General features: G+C 38.2%; 1 protein-coding gene across 1 annotated transcript in view; it reads left to right on the top strand.

Annotated features, from left to right (window-relative positions):
- LOC128026670 (cAMP and cAMP-inhibited cGMP 3',5'-cyclic phosphodiesterase 10A-like) overlaps nucleotides 1–22,759 on the top strand; it is a 111,263-nt gene that overhangs the window by 46,401 nt on the left and 42,103 nt on the right. Inside the window, exons 2-4 of the mRNA XM_052613921.1 lie at nucleotides 3,575–3,706; nucleotides 18,688–18,716; nucleotides 22,152–22,272. Coding sequence (XP_052469881.1) covers nucleotides 3,575–3,706; nucleotides 18,688–18,716; nucleotides 22,152–22,272 — 282 coding nt within the window. The remainder of the gene's footprint in view (nucleotides 1–3,574; nucleotides 3,707–18,687; nucleotides 18,717–22,151; nucleotides 22,273–22,759) is intronic.

The raw sequence follows: 22,759 nt of genomic DNA, 5'->3' as shown, positions 1-22,759 counted from the left end.
CCGCACTGAGACTTGAACCTGCATTCTTTGGGTTACAAGTCCAACTCTCTAACCATTAGGCCTCTGTGATAGGCTATTTTAGTTCCCCTCACTCCACAACAATCCTTTCAATTAACAGTATTTACAAAAGAACAAGCATTAAAAATATAAGAAGCTATAGCAATATAAACGACAAGGCAAAACAAATTATGCTAAAACAAAACTGAAACCAATGTTGGGTCTCTCATTCAACACAAAATCAATTGTTTCCGTATTTGCGATGTATTTGAATGCCAAATTATTATGTACTTCACTAGTGTTCCAATATCCACCTAAAACAATATGTTTTGTATTACATCACGGTGGCACAGTGATAATACTTAAGGGCAACAGGATTGCTAGTTGGAATACACATGGAGCCTTGGTAAAAGTAACATCAAAATCAATTAAAGCTATTTAATTTATCCCTGTTTTCATATAATTGTGGTACTGTGATTGTAGAAAACAAACACACAACTATCAGACAATTTACCAGTCTATCCAAAAGTCCATCAGGTGACAATAATATTGTAAAAAACTCTTTGTCGTAAAGGAAGAAACACTGTCAGTTATAATTCCAGGCTGCATTACATTCAGAATTAGCGGACTGATGTTATTCAAAATTTTGCATTCAGCTTCTTCCACTTTGAGACTGGAGACTGTAGTGCAATGTCTGTATACATCTGTTTGTTGGTGTGGCTGAGTATGGATATAAATGTATTTAACACATCTTGTGTGGTTTTAGTGTTCAAATAGTGAAGGCTCTGCCATTCTCATCTGTTTTGTCTTTTGTTGTTATGCTTCAAATCAGTCTGTAGCCTCTCACTACCCTTTGTCTTCTTGTGGGAGTTCTTTTGGTCTAGTTTGGGTCTCAATATATTCCTGCTAACATGTGTGTGTATATAGTGTGTAACACATGCCTCCCAGCTGTGTTTCCCCCAGGTTTGCACATTAAGTCAAGCCACACATATTCTCAAAGTATTTGGTTCTAGTTTATTTCCGTCATGGCATTTTAGTTCCTGGAGGTCTACTCTCTAAATTTTCCATTGACGCAAAGTCAATCTTAAACTGTTCTTGTGATGTAAGGACTTTACATTTAATTTATCATAATTACTTATATACTTACTATCATAATTACTTATGCAGCAGCAAGAGTTCTTACTAGAACCAGGAAGTATGACCATATTAGCCCGGTCCTGTCCACACTGCACTGGCTCCCTATCAAACATCGTATAGATTTTAAAATATTGCTTATTACTTATAAAGCCCTGAATGGTTTAGCACCTCAGTATTTGAATGAGCTCCTTTTACATTATACTCCTCTACGTCCGCTACGTTCTCAAAACTCAGGCAATTTGATAATACCTAGAATATCAAAATCAACTGCGGGCGGCAGATCCTTTTCCTATTTGGCGCCTAAACTCTGGAATAACCTACCTAACAATGTTCGGGAGGCAGACACACTCTTGCAGTTTAAATCTAGATTAAAGACCCATCTCTTTAACCTGGCATACACATAACATACTAATATGCTTTTAATATCCAAATCCGTTAAAGGATTTTTAGGCTGCATTAATTAGGTAAACTGGAACCGGAACACTTCACATAACACCGTACTTTCTACATCATAAGAAGAATGGCATCTACGCTAATATTTGTCTGCTTCTCTCTTGTTCCGAGGTCACCGTGGCCACCAGATCCAGTCTGTGTCCAGATCAGAGGGTCACTGCAGTCACCCGGATCCAGTACGTATCCAGACCAGATGGTGGATCAGCACCTAGAAAGGACCTCTACTGCCCTGAAAGACAGCGGAGACCAGGACAACTAGAGCCCCAGATACAGATCCCCTGTAAAGACCTTGTCTCAGAGGAGCACCAGGACAAGACCACAGGAAACAGATGATTCTTCTGCACAATCTGACTTTGCTGCAGTCTGGAATTGAACTACTGGTTTCGTCTGGTCAGAGGAGAACTGGCCCCCCAACTGAGCCTGGTTTCTCCCAAGGTTTTTTTCTCCATTCTGTCACCGATGGAGTTTCGGTTCCTTGCCGCTGTCGCCTCTGGCTTGCTTAGTTGGGGTCACTTCATCTACAGCAATATCATTGACTTGATTGCAAATTAAAACAGACACTATTTCAACTGAACAGAGATGACATCAATGAATTCAATGATGAACTGCCTTTAACTATCATTTTGCATTATTGAGACACTGTTTTCCAAATGAATGTTGTTCAGTGCTTTGGCGCAATGTATTTTGTTTAAAGCACTATATAAATAAAGGTGACTTAGTTAAATGTTTAAGCTTTGTACAGTAGTAAACAATAAATCCTAAACAATAAAACAGCATGATTTCTGTGTAAATACATTTTCTACAAATTGCCACCATTGTACAAGATGACTGTTCTATTTATTGAAAAATGGAGAAAACCAATATAATTCTTTAAAAATATATTAATTTATGAAGTAATTATTCATGGTCTATGTAGAAACAATTTTGGATCTGGACCACCGCTAGAAATGGACATCTGGCTTGAAAAAAATGTAAGCCCATGATATAAACAGCATGTAGTTTTTGCTGGGTGTTTTTTTTATATATATACATATAAGTTTAAGGATCATAATCTTTTTAGTGTATTTTTGTCTGTAGCCTATACATAATTGAAACTGACACTAAGCGGAAAGTTGAGACTGGATTTAGATTGGATTTCTTGCAAGAGTTAAGCACAGGACAAGCAGAAGTGGAGTAAATATAACAACAGCCATAAAAAATAAAAGTTCTACTTGAACTACCCACAAACGTGTGGGCATTTTGTTGTTAGCTCACTGAAATGTGCTTGGCTTCAGCAATGGCACAGTAAATGGATGTTTGCTTATCTAAAAAATGCACATTTTGTCATCACAAACCTTCATGCTAGTCCCCATATTCTTTTGTCTGTTAACCATTAAAGGGGATACTAGTTGAAAGAAACAAAATAATAAATAAATACATTTAAATTCTGTTTAAAAGTACCATAAAAGTTGTCCATATGAGCTTTGAACTATACTTGGGTGTCATGGCCTGATTGTAAATAAGAAAATACTTACCAAAAATAATTCTTAATTTACTTGACTGGCTAAATTAAATGTGAACAACAATTTAAAATTTTCTGAAGACAAATGATAGCTTTGTGTTATGAAGAGAGCAAAAGCCTAAAAAAAAAAAAAAAAAAAAAAAAAGCCTAACAAACAAAGCAGAAACTTCTTGCATCTGTCAGTGTCAGTATACAGTACAGTCCAGTATCATTTAATTTGTATATATTGTATGTGTATGCTGTCCTTTATAGTTAAATACAACAGTCTAAAATACCCATCTACTGTATCCCTTTCCATATCCACTTCGAGTGAAGTGGTGTTTGGCAAACTTGTTCCTTGTGCCATTTTCAGTGTCCTTCTGGCAGACTATATACAGCACACTCTCTGAATTAGATTCTCACTGTAAGATAGTTTTGTAAGATGGTTGTTCTTTTGTTGTGAATGAATGTGAGGGTAAGAAACTAATCTTGATCACTCTGTTGCAGGTCTGACAGATGAGAAAGTGAAGGCTTATCTCTCCCTTCACCCGCAGATGCTGGATGAGTTTGTACTGGAGAGCGTGAGTGCGGAGACCGTAGACAGATGGCTGAAGCGGAAAAACAGCAGTCAGCCTGCAGGTACGGGCTCATAGCCATGTGCTCCAATATTCTTCGATAAGAGCCCTGTGCTCTAAAAATAGTGCTGTGATTACTTTCTGTGACAATGTCATTGATTTTGAGAATGATTTTCTTGGGCACGTTATGTTATTTTTCACAAGGGTAAACATTAATGTGTTGAATGCATTTTGTTTCTATGCTCATTTTCTGGTAAACGTACTTCGCTTTGGAATTGGAAATAAAAATGTAACAGTGGTTCTTAGCTGATGGGTCCCTGGTTTGTTCCTAAAAAAATTATAATAAAAAAACTAAAACAATTAGTTGAGTTAAAATGCAGCTAGCCATATAATCATACAAATAAAAGTAAATTGACTCAAAATAATATGGTTTTAATTGGATATTCATATATTCATTCACAATTGGATATCTTTTTTTGCTGATGACAAAGGTTGTGTCTCCACTCAAACTGTGGTATTATTGCACAAATTCTGTTCCTTGGTAATATGGCTAGTATTCAATCATAATGAATATTTCTATTTGGATACTGGTTGTGCATTTCAGAAATATCTAAAAAAAAAATTATCCTTGTTCATTATTACAAATATTCTTACACATCTGAGTCAAAACATATTAATTCAATTCAATGTTAATATCTTTATCATATATCTTTTCCATATGGACAGGAATCTATATGGCACAGTAAGGTTGTTTTTTTTCTTTCTCAGTAACCTGCAATAATTAATTTTCCTTTTGTTCTTCCATTTGTTCCATTTTGATTTAGATTATTGGACCCACTTTATATTAAGTGGCCTTAACTACTATGTATTTACATTTTAATTAATAATTTAGTACAATGTACTTACTGTGTACATACATGTTTTTACATTGTACTTATATTTAAAAAAAAAAAACGACATGTAATTACATCTGTATTTAATTTCTGTAATTACATTTATAATTACACTGTTGACCCATACTTTAAACCTTAACCCCCCCTTAAACTTACCCATACCTCCAACCCTCACCCTAACCTTACCCCTATCCCACCTCAACAGCAGCAAAAGTGCTTTACAATACAATATGAACACAATAAGTACATTGTACTTATTTTTTTATGTAAGTACATATTAGTTAAGGCCACCTAATATAAAGTGGGAACAGATTATTTGTTGGTGTAACATTTATGATAACGTGACTGTATCACACAACTGTATCAATACACTTGAGTAGTGCACACCTTTCCTGTGCATGTGTCTGTGTGTATGTAACCTGTGCAGCAGCAAGACTGGAGAAGGCTAAAGGGTTAGTGCACTGGTGAAAATATGGGATAGGGGGCCTGCTGGGTCCTTACAGGTCATTAGGGCTGTTTAAGTGGGACTGGTTTTTCTGTGCACAGCATGCTTCATTCCGTGGCCCGCTACACTCGACCCATCACATCCATCAAGGGCCCACAGGGTTGGCAGCCAGCCCAGCTCTGCTAATGACGTCAGAGCCAACCTCCAGGGGCATGCAGTCAGTCAGGAGGGGGACTGGAGAAGGGTGAATGTGTCGCATTTTGGGAATGTTTTCTGCATGAGTGCAGCAGAGCTTTCTCACAGGCTGCCGGCTGATGGTTAACCTCGGCTCAGGCTGGGCAGCAGGATTTTTCTCAGGCACCGTTTCAACATCAGTCTCTCTACAAACCATGTGTGCCAGATTATGTCTTGGCCTGTGATGCATATCAAGCAGTGCTTTGAATTAGCATGCTTGTTAGCTTTCAGATTCAATGTTCACGTCAATGCTCAATGTTGTTGTTTTTTTTTTTTTCACTGAACATCAATTAAAGCATATGGTCCAGAATGTTGGATCAATAAACCAAGACACATTTCATTTCCTGTTAACACTAATCTTCTTCTAAAAGACATTTTTGAATGATTAAAAAAAAAGTTTATTTGTATAACACTTATTTTTTACAATACACATAATTTAAAAGGGCACCTAAGTCGTGTTAATGTCAGCCCGAGATTCGAACCGACAACCCTAGGGTTAGGAGTCAAACTCTCTAACCACTTGGCCACAACTTCCCCAGGAGGGAGGCAGAGCTGGAGGGAGGCACAGTTAGGTGGTTTGTAGTCTGTGATAGTTTGTATGCCTTGCCACATACGCTGGGGGTCTGAAGAATTAAAATGTTCTTCAATCTTCTGTTTATGTGTGAGTTTGGGCTGGCAGATACCCTTCATCAGGTTGGCTCTGGCTGAGCTGTAAGCCTCCCGGTCTCCAGGCCTGAAGGCTGCATCTTTTGCTTTGAGCAGGAGGCGAACCTCTCCGTTCATCAAGGGCTTCTGATTGGGGACAATTGTAATTTTTTTGTGTGTGGTCACTCTGTCCACACATCTATTGATGTGCTCCAGGACAAAGTTGGTGTAGGTGTCAATGTTAATTTTAGAGTTTGTGGTGGCCTGGGCAGCAAACTCACTCCAGTCTGTGTGCTGGAATTGATGTTGGAGAGTGGATTCAGCACCTTCCAGCCATATTTTAACAGTCCTTATTGTAGGTTTCACACATTTGATGACCGGGGTATACTTGGGGAGCAGCAACAAAGAGAGGTGGTCAGACTGACCCAGGTGGGGGAGGGGTGTGTCTTCGTAGGCATCAGTCACATTAGTATAATTGTTGTCCAATGTTTTATGTCCCCTTGTAGTGCAGGAGACATTTTGATGAAATTTAGGGAGAACAGATCTTAAAGTGCGTGATTGAAATCACCAGCAACAATAAAGGCTCCATCGGGGTACAGGGTTTGTAATTTGCTAATAGCAGCACAAAGTTCTTTCATAGCCACGTTAGCATTAGCGTCCGGAGGTACATAAACTGCAGCAGCAACTATGCAAGTGGTAGATAGAATGGCCTGCACTTGATAATCAGGAACTCCAGATCAGCAGAGTAGTAGGTATCAACAATGAAAGAGTCTTTATACCATGATTTGTTTACATAAATGCATACTCCACTGTAAGGGAAACAGGTCAATTTAGCTCAAAGGGAATAATTTAAGATTTAAAAGGGAATTTGAACAGAATCACTGTTTCACGGCTGGTCACGGAGACGCCCTGCGATTCAGTGAACTAGCCGTTTAACATCAAATCTGCGCTGGATACTAATATCCAAACTATAGTGAAAACACTATCAATTAGCACAGTAACAAGATCGGCAGTTTAAGACATTATTTTTTTAAGCACAAAACACAAGATACTTCTCTTTTCAATATGAATAAGGCTTTATTAGATAAATCTAAGACATATAAACTAATCTAACACATAAACGCACGCACACACACATTCACACAAGTTGCAGGAAGATCGAAAGTTAGGGAAAGATGAGTTTAAGAGAATGTAAATATGGAATCCCAAGTTCACAGCAATACGTTAAATTGCATAAACATGAACAACCATCAATCGCGTAATTAGCGCTCGCATTGAGTTCCTCAATGGGGTTAAAATTATATTAGATACACCAGCACAACAAATATCTGGGAATACGTTGCCTTTGTTTGCTGTGAAAGGGACTCCCGTTGAAAGGGGTATCCCGGTGTCGCTGATTGGCTGGAAGTTCAGTAGTGGCTGAAGTGACGTCTTGGGGAGCCCGTGCTTGGGCGTTGGCTGAAGCTGGAGTTGTGTGGCTGGTTGGAGTTCAAACGCGCAGACGAGGTCGACGTTACAAAACTTAACTCAGAACACGAGACTCTAAAACGGAAAAGAAAAGAAATAAAGTTTGACGAGACTAGGTTGTGTTCCTTCTCATCGTGGCATAGTAGCAGCAGGCAGGCACGCTGGAACCGCGCTCAACGAACAGTGATGACTACACAGCATGGCTAGAAGCATAGCTAGAGACTAGAAACAGACATGGCTAATAGCAGCAGCTAGGGACTAAAAGCGGACATGGCTAATAGCAGCAGCTAGGGACTAAAAGCAAAATTTCATGGTGTCCAAAGTATTTAAACTTCCCTGTTGGCCACACCTTTTTTCTTGACCAATCAGATATGGTCTTGGCTCGGGGGTATCATAAATCATTTGTTTATCTTACCAAGCATGTGGTTCCTGCCTCGCAGGGTCTAATTTTGGACATGATTCCTATAACACGATTATGATATATTTTTACAAATAAATGATTGTCAGGACAATATCAAGCAGGAAAATTTGATTATATCAATACTAGACATGACTATGTATCCTATAGTTATCAAAAGACATACACAATAAGTGATTATACATGATAGTCAAATGTGTGGGTTACACATAAATGAATATGGAGTTAAGCAATGGAATGAATCATTTATAAGTCTTTTTGAGTTCATTCTGGTCCATATATATGTACAAAAAGCAGTTTCTTTGCCATTCTCTGGCAAAGGGATGTTCTGTGAAGACAGAGGTTTAAAGCCCTTCCCCCTTAGGAATTTCAGTCTGGTTCTGCTAGGTGGGGGGGACTTGTGCAGTACTCTCATGGGTTTCCATGTGATGTCCAGCGTTGCATTTCAATTATGAACAACAAATTTGACAGTCTCTTCTTCGAATTGAAATTGTAAATAAATGCTCTAGTGGTGTTCATGTTGAAAGCTGTTGTGTGAACAAGTTGGTTGGTAATCTGCTTGGTTCTTGTGGCACTAGAACTGATTCATGACTTCCTGAGGAATTCAGCTCATGTTTCAATGCACACAGCTCTGATAGACTCTTTAATTTGTCTGGTTCGACTCATTTCTGCTACACCACCACATTTGTTTTTACCAGAGGTTGCTGCTACTCAGTCAGCCCTAAAGAAAGGGCGTCCATCCATAATCCGCATGTCCGCGGCATGTTGCTTGAGGTCCAGTGTAAAGTTTCCACAGTCAGTGATGGTTTGGGTGCCATGCCATGTCATCTGCTGGTGTTGGTCCACTGTGTTTTCTGAGGTCCAAGGTCAACACAGACGTATACCAGGAAGTTTTAGAGAACTTCATGCTTCCTGCTGCTATTCCAACAGGACTTGGCACCTGCACTACCAAAGCTACCAGTACCTGGTTTAAGGACCATGGTATCCCTGTTCTTAATTGGCCAGCAAACTCGCCTGACCTTAACCCCATAGAAAATCTATGGGGTATTGTGAAGAGGAAGATGCAATATTCCAGATCCAACAATGCAGAAGATCTGAAGGCCACTATCAGAGCAACCTGGGCTCTTATAACACCTGAGCAGTGCTACAGACTGATCGACTCCGTGCCACGCCGCATTACTGCAGTAATTCAGGCAAAAGGAGCACCAACTAAGTATTGAGTGCTGAACATGCTTTTCATGTTCACACTTTTCAGTTGGCCAATATTTCTAAAAATCCTTCCTTTGTATTGGTCTTAAAGGCGCAATATGTAATTGTTTTGCTTTAAAAATAGCAGAAATCACTATATCTATGTTATATATATTTTTTAGTTGTGTACTTACATCATCCCGACAGTTTCCACAAACTTTCAAATCCGGAGAAAATTATAGTTTAATTAGAAGACACGGCACGTTTCTTTATTTCCGTTTTGTCGCCCGTCTATGGCGTCATATAAACTTTGACCCCTCTAGTTTATCTAATTTCCTGCGGAACCGCCAAATACAAAGGTGAACAGAAACAAAGACGAGACGAAGAAGAAAAAAAATTAGTAGCCTTGATTGAGACTATTATATTTTATATTTATATTCGTATTTAAACCTCAATCAATAACTTAGTTATGGATCATGATTATGCTTTGCCTGCACGTTCTGTGAAGCGCAAACGCACGGGTGAAATAAATGACCCGAGATGGTTTTGGGACAAGAGAAGCTACAAGACATGGGTAAATATTGGAGTTGCATTTCCATAGAGAGAGCTTAGTGACAAGCTGAAACTACAGAGAGATGCCGAACTCGCTTGCATTCTGATAAACAGGTATGCATCCATTCAGCTAACTGTATCTATCCGTATATTTTGTGAAACGATGATGTCTTGTGTAAAACGCAGACGGACTAGCTCTCATGTAAATCTACATTTGTTCTATATCTAGCGGAATAAAGTAGCTTCAAATGCAGTTCTCTAACTTGTTCGATATCATAGTATAACGTAATTATAATTTTTTACGAAAGGCGGTCGTGTTTTTAACATATATTACTACTAGCTAGATGGAATATTGATTTGATAGGGGTCTCATAATTCATATAGACGGTTTCATCGGGCTCACGCGCCTGGACCGAAGTTAACCTCCGGTCTGTGTTGTGTATATCGGTCTGGCTGCTGTGCCTTCTACAAACGCAGTTAAAGGCAAGGTGATGAGTAGACTGAAGTTGGGCTCAGGTGGCTGTGCTGTGGGATGTGTTTCCCATACATTTATTTATTTTTGGAGACTCTCCACAATTTTAAAACTGATTTTTTTTTTCAAAAAGGCTTCATTGAGTAACGTTAAGTACTGCAGTTTAATAATAATAATTCCTTACATTTATATGTTTAAATATCAAAGCGAGGCACAGGTGTTTTTATATCGCTGTATTTCTGAAGGAGGACTTGCATGTTATATGCCTGATAGCAGCGTGTCCGCCTGATCCACGCAGCAAACATTTTGTTTGTTATCAAAAAATATCTACTCTAGAGGGACTTGGCTGTTGTTATTGATTCTATTTGGAAGTCTACCGGAAGTTAAGTTAGGTCCACAAAAGCGCTCATGCGCAGTAACGTTTGTTTATGTTGTTGCCGTTGAAACCGTCTATATCTCTCCTTTCGAAAAGACGTGATTGTCAAAATACTAAGTTAGAATGAGTGAGCAATGATAGGGAGCGACAGAGCGCGTGTTCCAATTAACAACAACTCCCATGAGCCTTACGCTCTTTCCCGACGTCATCAAAGTACGTCTTATGTTATTATTTTGATTGAGTGACCCTTGGTGGCCAAAAATTACATACTGCGCGTTTAAGTAATATTCTAATTTTCTGAGATACTGAATTTGGGATTTTCCATAGTTGTCAGTTATAATCATCAAAATTAAAATAAATAAACATTTGAAATATATCGGTCTGTGTGTAATACATTAATATAATACACAAGTTTCCCTTTTTGAATGGAATTAGTGAAATAAATCAACTTTTTGATGATATTCTAATTATATGACCAGCACCTGTATGTAAAAGCATTGTCAGATTAGCTTTTGAGGGTGTAGATTCTATGTGGTCCTGGTCATTAGTACACAATAAACTCTCTGAACAACTTCCACAATAACAATGAGTTTCAGGCCCTCTGTGAGAGATGGAAACCTCTGCTATCATCTGTCATGTATTTGACTGTGTATGCACAGTGCTTACTTACTACATCAAGGGCTAATGAGGTTTCGAGCCTAATTATCTTTGTTTGTGATAGAACGTATGCACTAGAGAAACAAGCGCACAGCCATCTATAGAATTTTGTGTTTGAACTTTGTATATATCTATGCTAGCGCTTGTTAAAAGTAACTAGCTGGTAAAGTTGATTTACATATTGTAGACTTAACAAAAGTTGAGAATTGTAATGTTAGAAGTGAATGTCATAACTATTGTCAGTAGAATAGGAAGATTTTAAAAGATTTTTTTGATATTTTAAAGAGTGGTTAATTCATTAAAAAAATAGTAATAGTTATAGTGCACATGTAGTATCTGAGAATGTTTATTTTCTTTTTCGATTTTATTATTTGACATTAAACTGATAACATTCCAAGTTTGATGAGGTTTGGTAAAGGCCTCTTCTGTGTTGGCATTTTTGCACAACAAAATCTATTAACAGTATATCAGATTTTCAAGTTTGGTGTAGACAATTGTAAAAGGTTTTCACTGTTATTTACTAAATTAACAAACGTAAGAATGATTTAATGTACATATTTATATTGTGAATATGTTGATTCATTACAAAAGAGAGTTAATGAAAATTAATCATACATAATTTGTTATACATACGATTAAATCTGAGAGACTAGTAAAACTTAAAACTCTTATTTCCATGTGTCCCTCTCATCGCTGCAAACCTGTATGACATTCTTTTTCTCCCAAACATAAAAACAGATATTTTGAAGAATGCTGGTGGCCACTGACTTCAGTTGTATGGACATACAATACATGCAAATATAAAATTTATTTTTAGACTTTTTTATATCTTCTTTGGTATTCTACAGAAGAAGTTAAACAAAGAGGGTTTGAATGGTAGTGTGGGTAAATGATAAATGGAGATTCAGAAAATAAGAGGCAATTGGTACAGGTAACTTACTCTTAGGCTCTAATTGAGCAAAAGCAAAAGGAACTCTTTCACAGGATTCCAAGTAAAATCTGAACATCTTTTATTTGATAGGTCACAAGTTCACCTATGAGATCACTGATTAGTTTAATAATATGTTGTTCTAATCTGGTGTACTTCTCACTGTCTTGAGCTGTAGAGATACCTGGACATCATATGTGATTCCACTGTTGTAGTGAATTTGAGAGCCTCATAACAAGCCTAACAGCAGGGCCAGTGGCTTCAGTCCATGTGATGCGATGCTCTTCATATCTTTCTGTTCCAACTTTTGCAAATACTGTGACCTGTAATACTTCTAGCAAGTCAGGCTTTTTTTAAATTAATGAAGATTCTACAGTCAAAGTACCATCTGTCTTTTTTGTTTGAGCATTGTCTCATGTCGATGGTGATGGGTTTGTGTTCTCTGCTCTGTCTCCTGAAATCCACCACCAGCTACTTGGTCTTGTCAAAGTTGAGTGAGAGGTGGTTCTCCTGACACCATTTAGTCAGGGTGCTCACCTCCTCTCTGTAGGCCGTCTCATAGTTGTCGGTGATCAGGCCTATCACTGTCATGTCATCAGCGAATTTGATGATGCCGTTGGAGCTGTGTGTGACTGTACAGTCATGTGTGTACAGGGAGTACAGGAGTGGGCTGAGGAGCACCAGTGATGAGGGTCAGCGGTGATGAAGTATTGTTGCCCATTCTGACCACCTGACTTCTGCCAGGATCCAGCTGCACAGAGATCTCAGAGAGCTTCGCAACAAGTTTGGCAGGACCTATGGTGTTAAATGCTGAGCTGTAGTCCACAAACAGCTTTCTCACATAGGTTTTCTTATTTTCCAGGTGGGAGAGAGCAGTGTGTAGGGTGAAAGCAATAGCATCGTCTGTAGAACGGTTGCTACGATAAGCAAATTGTAGCGGATCCAATGAGGCAGCAGCACAGAGCAGAGCAGTAATCTCTCAAAAGATTCTGGAGGCTCTCAAAACACTTGCTGAAGATGGGTGTGAGAGCAACGCTCCTCCAGTCATTTAAGCATGTGATTTTGTTTTTCTTTGGTATGAGCACAATGGTGGATTTTTTGAAGCTAAAGGACAAGACCTTCTGATGACATCTAGTTATTTTCTAATTCTGTCTCCTTCAATGATTGTCAAGCATAGATCTTGTTGCTGGTGACGGATAATGTCTAAGCTTACAATTCAGAGGTCAACATCTGTTCATTGAGACACTGTTGAGTAGATCCTATTTTATTTTTATTCTTTGGTTTGAAAGTGTGACTAAAAAGTGCTTATTATTGTTGAAGGTGCAGCTTTTCTGTGAAATAGGATCAGTCATGACATGTTTCCAAACACTCACTTCTCTTTGTTTAATTTCAAATGATTTAAACTAATTTTATAATAGCTGTTTTAAGCAAATAAGCTATAAATATGTTGTGTGTGTTTTAGGTGTATTTATTCTCTAGGATATTATGGTCTGTAGGTATGAGTGGGGTTCCTCCTTTCAAGTCTATTGGATATGTACAAGTCTAAAGTAACAAGGCACATACATCTTTAGCTGCAAAGCAGCTTTAAAATAGTGTCATTTTATTTAGAACAGTGTTATTTAATTTTTAAAATAAATAAATGTGTTGCTGTTATAAAGTTTCAGATACAAGCAGATTTTGGAAGATAGTAGTGCCATTATTCATCTCAAGTCACTTTAGTGATGATTCATTTTAGTTCAAGTTGTGTTCTCATCCAAAAGTATCAATGGGGTTAAACTGATAACATTACTAATATTACTATTACTGAAAAATGTTTTCAAACCCTTTATAAATAAGTCATATATAATACTTTCAAGATATTTTATGGTACTTTGTGTCCTGTGTGAAGCCTGAAATCTCCATTCTCCAGTCATTGTTGGGAAAGAGTGACCAGTGAAGAAGTAACATGGGATTGTAGTGGCATGATGGTGAATAAAAGATGACATAATTCTTGGGGTCAATTAATTATTTAATACTTATTCGTATAGTGGTTTGTTTAGATCCCTAACTCTAAATAATTAACAACCTCATTCCCACCTAGCCTCACCCTGCCCCTGTTTTCTTTTCACACACATGTAATCTTTGAGTAACTGATAAATCCCAAACATTTCACCACTCTGCCTCCAAAGAAATCCTACATCCGGACAGATCCTGTGCCATGCTGTCACACACACACACGCACACACACACACACACACACACACACACACACACGCACGCACGCACGCACACACACACACGCACGCGCACACACACACACAAGCACAGCGTGATTCATGACCTACTCATTCAGTCTTTGGCCTAGTGGCCCTGATGAACTTACACAGCAAATTCATCAGTGTTAATTCAACGCCTTTAGAGGTCAGATCAACTCATATGATGAACATATGATCCCAATATTTTCATAGTTGAAGGAACACTTTTAAATGTACTTAAAAGTGACTCTGGTCCACACCACAGCAAGTTAATTTTAATATTTCTAGATATTTTAACTCCAGTGTAAGGAGTCTGGGAGCACAGTATAATTCTGCTCATTCTACAAAGTTTACAATAAAGGTATAATGCTAATAGTGTGTTGTTGTTGTTGATGTTGTTTATTTTTTTTTAACAAACTAGTTCTTTACCAAACAAACAAGCCAATTTTCATCATGGAAGATTCACTTTTAGAAGATTCTCTTAAAACAATGATGAAGGCACAATATATAAATTTCTGTCATCAGAAATAACATGAAAGCTGTTTATCAAATGGTCTGTAATACTTCACGTCTTGCACATGTCAGTGAATGTACATCCCTTGTGTAAGTTGCTAAATGTCACTGAATTTGAGTCAATACCTGCGACTTTGCAACACAGTTCAGCAGTGCTCAATCCAACTCAACATTCAGCAGATGAAAAATCACAGGATATGTAAATCAGTTATGTCCAGTTTTAAAACAGTAAAGTTTAGTGTATAGTTGTTTCACAGAGCAGGAAAGGCTGTGCAGATTCAACTTCCTCCTAAAATACTGGAATGCTTCCCTTCTAGACAATAAAATCAGACCAATTCAAATGGTTACGTTATGCACATTCGTAGTATGTGTTAGGTTTGTAGACCTGCAATATGTGTCAATTTTAAAGGCAAGCTAAGTATGTGCTACTGTTGTTGCTGCTCAAGAGTTTGCTAACGCTTCTTCTGCAAAGTGTGGATTTACCAATATTACAACAAACAGCGGAGACGCATCATATACAACATATGATCATCATTTCCCTACAGGTACTGTTTACTAACAAGCTGACAGTGCCAACTACTGGCCCGGCATACATAATAAAGCGTTTTTGGCCGTTTTCGCAGATATGTGTGAACGCAAATCATTTGAAAACACTGACGTGTATACATTAAACTTTTAGAAAATGCAAGGGAAAACTACTGTGTATTGTCATTGATCAAATAAATAAATAGACTAAATAAAAAAAAAGCGTAATTTCTACACCAAAATTATTTGTGTATTTTTTTTTACAAACATCTATACCATTAATCAAGAGCAGTGTCTATTTATATTGTTTTCAGGTGTGTTTTTTATATTTTATTTTTATCTGTTGTTTCTGTAACGGTGTGGCCAGCATCTAGGTTGTGAAGTTCAGGGGCTATATGCAGCAGCCAAGCAGCTTTCATTGCATTAAATTCAGGTGTTCAGACATCCTTGGCTCTAAAAGATGGTATGAAAGCTCCATAAAGGCACAGTAGGAAAATCAGTCTATGAATGGCTTGCATAGTGGTGTCTGCACAATAAGCTAGGATAAAGTGAAAGTATTTGTTGAAAGTAAAGTTCAGTGTTCAATACAAGTTAAGCTCTATTGACAGCATGCTGCAGAATAATTTATATGAACCTGGGTGCAATGCCTTGTTTCATTGTATATCAATAACTATAACTAGAATAAATTACTGACTGACATAAGATCAAACTGCTGATATCCGTTTTACCTTTTATGCTGAGTTTTCATTTAAGTTTACAAATGATCTGGAGCTGATATCTACCCACAGAAACACATCTGCAAGTCCCTGCACTGATTACCAGACATTTCCATCTGGGAATACCAGAAATGGAAGGAATATGACGTGAGCACAGGTGGCCTTTGGTGCAATATTGTGAAATAAAGTGAAATATTGCCCTCCCTTCACTGCCCAGCAGAACCTGGGCAGAGAGACACTTCTGGGCTTTGTTCTAAAGCTTAGTGATCTTTCCATGCTGGAAGCATTTTAGGTTGCACTTTATTCTGATAGTCCACTTTAGACATTTACTTTTGATCACTCTCTACGTCATGTAGGATGACCGACAAATTGGGATCCCTACCAGAGGGCTACAGCGACTGCCCCTAGTGCGAGGTCCGTGGTGGTATTAAGTTCTTTGAGAACTTCCGGGTCATGACCACCCTTGTGAAAGTCCCTCAGTGCCTTAGCCTGGTGCACATGCAACAACGACATGGCATGAAAGTCAGACGCAGCTTCTCCACAGGCCATATAAGCAATGCTGATCAGAGCCAACGAATGCCTATAGGCCCAGGAGGGAAGCAATGATTTGCCCCGCCAAGTGGAAGCAGCATGTGGACACAATTGCATCGTAACCGACCGATCCACCTGGGGGACTCCCGTGTACCACTTCGAAAGTGGAAAGGGATGATGGCCACTGGGGTGGATTCTGGCTGTGAAAGGTGCCATCTATGACCCAGTGAGCTCATCATGCACCTACGGGAAGAAAGGCACTAGGATTCGGCCCTGAGAACCAGTCTGAGCCACCCCGAGATACCAATCATCAAACCTCAAGGGTTTGGGGCACGCTGGAATTTTCCACTCAAGCCCAAAAAATCTGGAAGCTGCGGAAGATACAGGTGGTACCGCAATGGGAGCATGATTTGTCTGTGTAAGCCACCACAGCATGCTTAATGCCCAGACACGTGAGGCAACGATCGTGACCATCACCCGGCACAAGGTAACAACCATATCCAGAAACACACAGACCGAAAGGCAACTTTAAAAAGACGTTCCAACCGTGAATGCTCTTTTAGAGAAAATGCTATTTTAGTGTGCTGAAGCACACAGGGGAGAAGGCTGCCTGCAACACACACAATTTGTTAATTTTAATTGTAAAAATCTAGTAATCTGTACTATTTGCATATTGTGCTTTGTTACAAAAAAAAAACTCTAGAAAACCAGCATGCTTTGCTTTTGTTTGGTTTCAAAAGGGCATCATACAACTAGTGTATATATATATATATATATATATATATATATATATATATATATATATATATATATATATATATATATATATATACACCTAGTATATTAAAATTAATTAGTTGTTGGAACATTATTCTTTTTTTTTCTTGTAGGTTTCTTGTAGTTTTTTTTTTTTTTAGGCAATCGGTTTACATGCTTTCTTAACTAATAACATTTTACAGTCTACACTTTAAAGCTAAGTTTAGTGTATTGCGTCATTCGCTTAGCAAAGTGCTATCAGCACACTATTTTAAAGTGAGTTGTCATGAGGGATTTTTACTCCAACATGTAAGTTGTTGCCTATGTGGAATGTTTGGCTCATGTGACTCTAATTCACTTAAAAGAATGCTGCCCGTATAGGCAGTAGACAGAAAGCAAGGAACTCTGCCATATTGACATTACAGTTCGTGATTCGTGAGAAGCAACAGCAGGACGAGACACTGCTATTCTCGGAGGCCTGCAGTCAGCCGCACAGTGTTCTCCTGAGCCCAGTGGCAAGGGACATGGATTGTGCTGAAAGTGCAAAGTGTCATATTTACAAGATGATATGAATGGCTGTTTAAGCATAGTGCCTGCTAATGTCAAGAGGGATTCAAAAAATATCAGCAGCTTTGACAGCAGGACACCATCAGATGCTTTATAACGGCACTGCCCTGCTGTCCTGCTTAAGGCTGCCTTTATCCACCTGCAAATCGATCCATATGGGCCTGTAATATATCAACTATATTTAGGTGAGCTGATACGAGCGATCTGATGTGGGGAACAGGTCCTCCCCGACCATCTTTCTTCTTGTTTGTCTGTGTAATCAGTCAGAAAGTGCTATCGCATCACCCAGCATGATTCTGCTTATAAGAGCTAGAAATGCTGATCTGTCATCTATTCTAAATGTCTATTCACACTAAAAGTTAAAGGACAAGGAAGTATGAAATAAAGTTGGGTCCTGTACCAAATGGCACATCTCATGTATACTTGTGGTCTTGAGGACTTACAATGACAGCCATGTGCTTGTCACCATGAAGTCCACAAGACCGCAGTGGTTCTCATCCTTTTTGACTCCCAAGGCCCTCCAATGTCCACAACAATATTTGGAGCCACTAATAAACTTTTTTTTTCTCCGTTTGCTTTTATTAATTTAGCTTCCCGGAGCTTCTAGTATCCTCCTAGTTAGTTTCTTATTTTTTCTTAATCAACTGCGAATGTGACAACTGGATAGTGACAGAACATTTTGTTAGTTTCTCAGCTTCTTATTCTGTTTCATTCAGCTCTCATTGGCCTACAATTCTGTATAGGGTTCCATTCCATATAGCAGGGTTTGAATAACATGAAAAGGCCATAAATTAATAAAATAAAAAATCAATCAAAATAAAGCATGCTTTATGCAAATGAAGAGACATTCTGTCCAGCCATCCATAAAAGTGACACTGAGTTACAGGATACATCAGTTTTGACACTGTTTTCTTTTGTATTTTAACAGATGAATCTTCAGCTGAAGATATCAGCAGGGTAAGTGAGGCATCTTGTGTGTGAGTGTTTTTGTGTGTTTGTCTAACCCTGTAAAGCCTAAAATTTTAAAGTGTCCTTTTTATAAATGTTTTTTGGAAATATAAAAAATTATGTTTGGACAATAAAGTAAAGATAAGCCGTTTAGTCCACCAAGTGTTCATCTCGAAAAATTCATAACAATATCAAGGTTATTCCTTCAACTACATATTAAGGGGGAATTATATTAAATGGCCTTTTCACTTGCTAGAAAAGTATCAATCAAATGAGAGAAGGCATGTACTGTAGTAGAGTGTGGTGTACAACAGGTGTTTCAACAAAGTTTTGAACATGTAAAATGTGCATATCAAATATGATACAGTAGGTGTTATATATTTAACCTTAATGCATTCATATTATAAGAAATCAGTGTTACAAATGAACTGGATCTCAGAGGGATCTCAAAAGGCAGAATGTCCCAAGTGGGGACAGTTGTCAGGGGAGAAGCATTCATGGAACACTGTTCAATGACAAACGACACACACAAACCTCATATAAATCTGTGACAGATTTATATGAGCAAAGGCAATGACCTGTTAATGAGATCTTTGGCACTTTAATTGGCTGCTATAACACCAACACACACTCTGCTCCGAGCACTTAGGCCTGCTGATTTAGGGGACAGAGATGAAGAAGTTAAATGGGGCTGGCAGAGAGGGACATACAGCAGAACACGATGGAGACAGTGTGTAGGAACGAGGGTCTGAGATGACACCGAGGGTGGGCTGTGGAAACAAATACTTTTTAAAGAAGGACAGCAGGGACGTTGCTTGTCTTCAGTGCGTCACATTTCCGTCTGCATAAACAGGATGTGAAGGGAGCTGTTCCCATGGGGGAGCACCTCACACACCCCTCTTCCACCGGCCCACTCTGACTTTTCACACAGGGACAGAAATAGAAATCCCCCATCCACTCTCCTTTTAAAATACTAAAAGTTTGATTTAGAGCTGATTTCTGTATTCGACCCAGACCACACATTTAATGTGAGAGAAAAAAAAAACTAAAGAATTCTGTGTTAATTGGATGTTGTTCTTTTGGCGAAATTTGGTTATATTGTCATGATTCTGCGTTCATGTCCTGACTTTTCTCTAGTCTTGAGGCAGGATCATGACCGACCCGTGTTTTGTGTACAAGCACATGGCCTTGTCTCGTTCCCTTGCCCCGCCCCCCTTGTTATCCTAGTTTTGTTGTGATTGCCTTACCTGTGCCACCTGTTGTGTCTTGATTAGTTTTCCTATTTATATCTCCTAGTGGGCTCTGTCTTTTGTCGGTTCATTGTTCCTTCATGTTAGCTTGTGAGATATTGTATCATTGTCACCCCTTGAAGAAGTCGTTGTATTACCCGTGAGTGTTTGTTTGTAGTTAGTGTTCTAGCGTTTAGAGTCTTTGTTTACCATGTCTACCCAGTCTTGTTAAGTTATATAGTCTCTGCCCTAGTCGTTGTTTTCCCCCTCGTGGGTTTTGTTTTCCCCTTTTTGTATTTAATAAACCGTTGTGTTCATCCCTACCCTCCACATGACATAAATTTTAGTTTGGGGTCCAAATATCACTATTAACTGACTATTAACTGATTTGCTGCTTATTAATAGTTATAAAGGTAGTTGTTAAGTTTAGTTATGGGGTCTAAAATATGCTCATGCAGAATAAAGCATTAATATGTGCTTTATAAGTACTAATAAACAGTCAATATGCTAGTAATATACAGGCTAATGAGCAGCTAGTTAATAGTGAGAATTGGTCCCTAAACTAAAGCCAAAATTTTAAGGCAGTCCTACAGGTATATTATTCACCTACTTTATATAATATATCCACGCAGAATAGTGTAGGAAGCATGACTGTTATCAGTCTGATTAAATTGACTGTTTTACCCAGTATTTGTGGGCATTATGTATGTATACACTGCTTTGTTACTTAATGCCAAATTCTGTTGATATTAATGGTCAATTGAGTCTCCTGTTTGGACGGATAAATATGAGTACCTCATTCAGTGGACCATCCAAAAATGTCCAACTTTAAGAAAAAAATTAAAATAATAATTACACTACCATTCAAAAGTTTGGGGCTAGTAACATTTTTATTTATTTAATTATTTTTATTTTTATTTTCCAGAAATTGATATTGTTATTATTATAGTTTTTCAAAAGTGACAGTAAATACTTTTTCATTTTTACAATAATGACCTATTGCAAACAAATAATGTTCTGCTGTTCTTTTGAAGGTTCTATTCATAAAATAATTCTTAAAAAAAAAAAAAAACATGCATAACTTCCACTGCATTGATAACATTAAGATGAGCAGCATAGTATAATGATTTCAGAAGGATCATGTGACCCTGAAGACTGGTTGTCAGCTTTCAATTCAGCTTTGCATAATATGAATAAATTACATTTTAAATATATTGCAATAGAAAATTATTTTAAATTACAGTAACATTTTACAATATTACTGTTTTTATGTACAAATGAATGCAGCATTAGTGAGCATAAGAGAGTTTTGAAGTGCATACACACTATATGACCTAAAATATGGAAACCGCTTCTAATTATCATTTTTCTTTTTTTCTTCTTCTTTTTTTTCACAATAATATTGAAAGTCAGTCTTAAAGGGGTGGTTGACAGTTTTTTTTCTAGGTTTGATTGTGTTTATGGGGTGCAGTCTAATGTTTTCATGCTTCGTTTTTTAAAAAAAACACATTATTTTTACTTAATTAACTTTAATGCACACTGATCTGTCCCCTCTCTGACAAACCTTGTTTATTTCCCTCAGAAATACGCGATGGGCTGAGATTGGTCAGCTGGCTCAGTGTGTTGTGATTGGCTAAACCGCCTCTAACATCCTCAAGATCAGAATGTGCTCTGGTTTTATTGTAAACAATGACATCTTCTATATTGCTTATCAATTTGAGCCCTATTGAGATGCAAATAATATTAATGAAGAGGATCGCACAGAACCTGTGCAAGCAAGGCTCTTAACTGGTTGTTTGTTGTTGTCTTATACTTTTAGATACACTGTTGTTTGTAAATGCTACTGCTTCTGTTATGGTTTTATTCTGATTAAAGCTTTAACACAACACAGCAACCGTACGCACTTCCATGTATAATGCTTCTCATTGTTATGTGAAAATAAGTCTACAAATGGAACAGTTTGTTGGAGCTGATCTGACGATCTGAATGAGAAATAAAGAGAGAGAGAGATGCAGAGATGCGTTGCAAATTCGGAGATACTGTTTATGCTCGAACAGCAACATTGCAAACGAACTAACGTGAAACTAAGTGAAATCGCAATCAACCACCCTTTAATACTATTTAATTAGAAGGAGGTCTCCATGTACTTCTGTCCATATTGTGTAGTATACAGTGCGTGTGCAATGATTATGTATTTCTTTCTTGTGTCCGGCAGTATCAGGACACAAATATGCAGAGCGTCGTATATGAGCTCAACAGCTACATGGAGCAGCGGCTGGACACTGGAGGTGACAACAAACTACTGCTCTATGAGCTGTGCAACATCATCAAGACAGGTCAGAGCCTTTCTGTCTCATACACACACAAACACTCACAGAGCAGAAATTACCCATGCACTTTAGGTGAAAAGGGCTCACACTGCCCACATAAACAGTGCAGTGTTGTGCAGCTGAAACATAAAAGGGTAGAGCAGCACAGATTGAGGTGGAAGTGAATCCAGGTTAAAAGGTCCAAGTAAGGGTGTTCTGCATCTCTCTCCTCCGCACACTGATGGAGCAGCGCTCAGACTGTCATTTCCCATCCACCCACGCTTCATCTGCATGCTGCAGCTCTGCAGGGTGCTGGGATTCAGTCTGGCACACCCAACACTCGCCACTGCACACTTGACTCAAGTACAGTATGTGTGCACCACTTTCAGAAACTGACTTATTTATTTATTAATTTTTATTAAGGAGCGATATTTTGATACAGATTTTAATTGGAATTTTATATCTTGTTTGTTTTTAAACATACAGTATTCTGTCCATTTATGTCATAAATGGG

Source organism: Carassius gibelio, chromosome A13, assembly GCF_023724105.1.
Source record: "Carassius gibelio isolate Cgi1373 ecotype wild population from Czech Republic chromosome A13, carGib1.2-hapl.c, whole genome shotgun sequence".
Lineage (NCBI taxonomy): Eukaryota > Metazoa > Chordata > Actinopteri > Cypriniformes > Cyprinidae > Carassius > Carassius gibelio.
The sequence above is the reverse complement of the archived record's forward strand: the minus strand, read 5'-3'. Positions and strand labels throughout refer to the sequence as shown.